At 56.8% G+C, this 1,940-nt stretch overlaps 1 protein-coding gene across 1 annotated transcript; it reads left to right on the forward strand.

The window, feature by feature from the left end:
• Positions 1–388: 388 nt before the first annotated feature.
• On the forward strand, positions 389–1,796 carry LOC121964092 (myotubularin-related protein 4-like; the record flags this gene model as incomplete). The annotated part of the gene is made up of 1 exon (XM_042514316.1): positions 389–1,796. A coding segment is annotated over one exon (1,408 nt), but the record flags the coding sequence as incomplete, so codon positions are not given.
• Between the last annotated feature and the right edge of the window lie 144 nt (positions 1,797–1,940).

A 1,940-nucleotide genomic window follows, 5' to 3' on the forward strand; every position in this document is an offset into this window, starting at 1 on the left:
GATTATATATTCAAAATTAGGTGACAGAAAAAATCTATATTTGTTTTTATTGTTTGTATTTATTTTATTTACATTTCTTAACTTTTTCTGCTGTTTTCAGGTAATATTCTTGCATTTTTTTTCTAATTTCTTGCCAATTTTGGGGTAATTTCTTTTAAGTCGCTCGTTGCATTTTCAAGTTTTTGAAAGAAGGAAAGCCAGTCTGCTGAGCTTTCAAAGGGCTAGATAGATATTTAAAAAAGCTGTAATAAAGTAATAATAAAGAATTGATAAGCAGTATTGATGGTTGTTTTCTGAGAACATTTGATCTTTAAATTTTACCTAAAAGTCATTTAAATCTTTTGGGTGAAAATGTGTCTGAAGCGTTTTTATGTTTTTCTGATTTCAGACTTCCTAAAACTCGCTCCATGGACAACCTGCTGTCAGCGTTTGAGAACGGGCTGCCTCTGACGCGCACGTCCAGCGACCCAAATCTCAATCAGCACTGCCAGGAGGGTCGCTCTGCCCCGGAGCCCTCGCCAGCCGCCGAGGAAACCTCCGCCGACGACTCCGATGAGGTCACGCCTGACGCCGGACCGGACTCCAGCGAGGGGGATCCTCTGCATCAGAGTCCTGCCAAGACCCCTGAGGGCGTCCCGGCTGCAGAGAGCGGCGAGGACGCGGCGGAGGAGCCCTGTCTCACCACGCAGCCCCTCCCCTCTCTGCCTCTTCCCCCCGTCCCGCTCGGTCAGGACGCCGCGCTCGCTCACACTCCCTTCCCCGTGCCGGTCCTCCAGCAGGCCCTGCCTCAGATCACTAACCCTCCGCTCCCTCCGCCGCCGCCGGAGCCCGAGAGCCCCTGTAGGACTGCTGAGACCACCACGTCGCCCTCTCACAAATCAGAGCCGTGCTTACCTCTCCCCTGCAACGGCGAGCGGCCCGCAGCCGCCACCTCGCTGCTCAACGGCCACGCTGACCGCCAATCAAACGACCTCCCGGCGTCGGCAGACCTGCTGGCTCTGAAGCAGCTCACGCCGCTCCTTCCCATGGAGGACTCCACAGAGACTCTCACAGGGGAGGGAGAGGTGCCACCCGCCCCGCCTCCTGTGGCGAGCATCACCCAGAATCACTTTAACGACTCGCCCGAATCGCCCCAGAGAGAGGACGAGAGCACAGACGCAGTGAAGGGAAGAGAGCGCGTGTTCGACTGCGCCCAGGTCGCAGCTCGCCATCTGATCTCCCAGAGCCAGCTCACGGACCTGTCGCTGCTCGGCTCCCACTGGGAGAGCGTGCAGGGTCTGGTCCAGTCCGCCTGCAGCGGCGCCAGCCACTCGGGCGCCGCCCGGGCCAACACTTACCAAAGCCGTCGACTTGCCAGCAAGCTGCTCCGTTCGCAGGCCTTCGCCATCGCCAACGGGTCCCAGTGCTGCCGCCGAGAGGCTCTGTGTTACCCCAGCAGCCCCGGGTGGCTGTCCGCCGCCAGGAGTGTTGGCTACAGCGGCCTGTGTGGGCCCGCAGCCGCCGCCGCCGCCCTCAACAGCTACTCGCTGGCAGGCCATCAGCTCCTCCCGGTGTCGTACTCCTCGCCCTCCGCCTCCAGCTCCCCTCCCCCTCCCCAGGCCCCGGCGTACTTGGATGACGACGGGCTGCCGGTGCCCATGGACGCCGTGCAGCAGCGGCTGCGGCAGATCGAGGCGGGCTACAAGCAGGAAGTGGAGGTGCTGAGGCAGCAGGTGCGACAGCTGCAGATGAGGCTGGAGAGTAAACAGTACGGCACGCCGCCCTCCGAGCCCGACATCGACTACGAGGATGACATCGTGAGTGGCTCTTTAAGTGATGGCGTTAATATCGTAATTTATTTATTTTTATTTTATATCCCGATTTACCAAACATCTCCTCTAAACTACTGCAGACTACTAAATTACAAAGTAGCCACTGCCATGTAATAAAGTTTAAAAAAA

Source organism: Plectropomus leopardus, unplaced genomic scaffold (genome assembly GCF_008729295.1).
Source record: "Plectropomus leopardus isolate mb unplaced genomic scaffold, YSFRI_Pleo_2.0 unplaced_scaffold13979, whole genome shotgun sequence".
Taxonomy (NCBI): Eukaryota; Metazoa; Chordata; class Actinopteri; order Perciformes; family Serranidae; genus Plectropomus; species Plectropomus leopardus.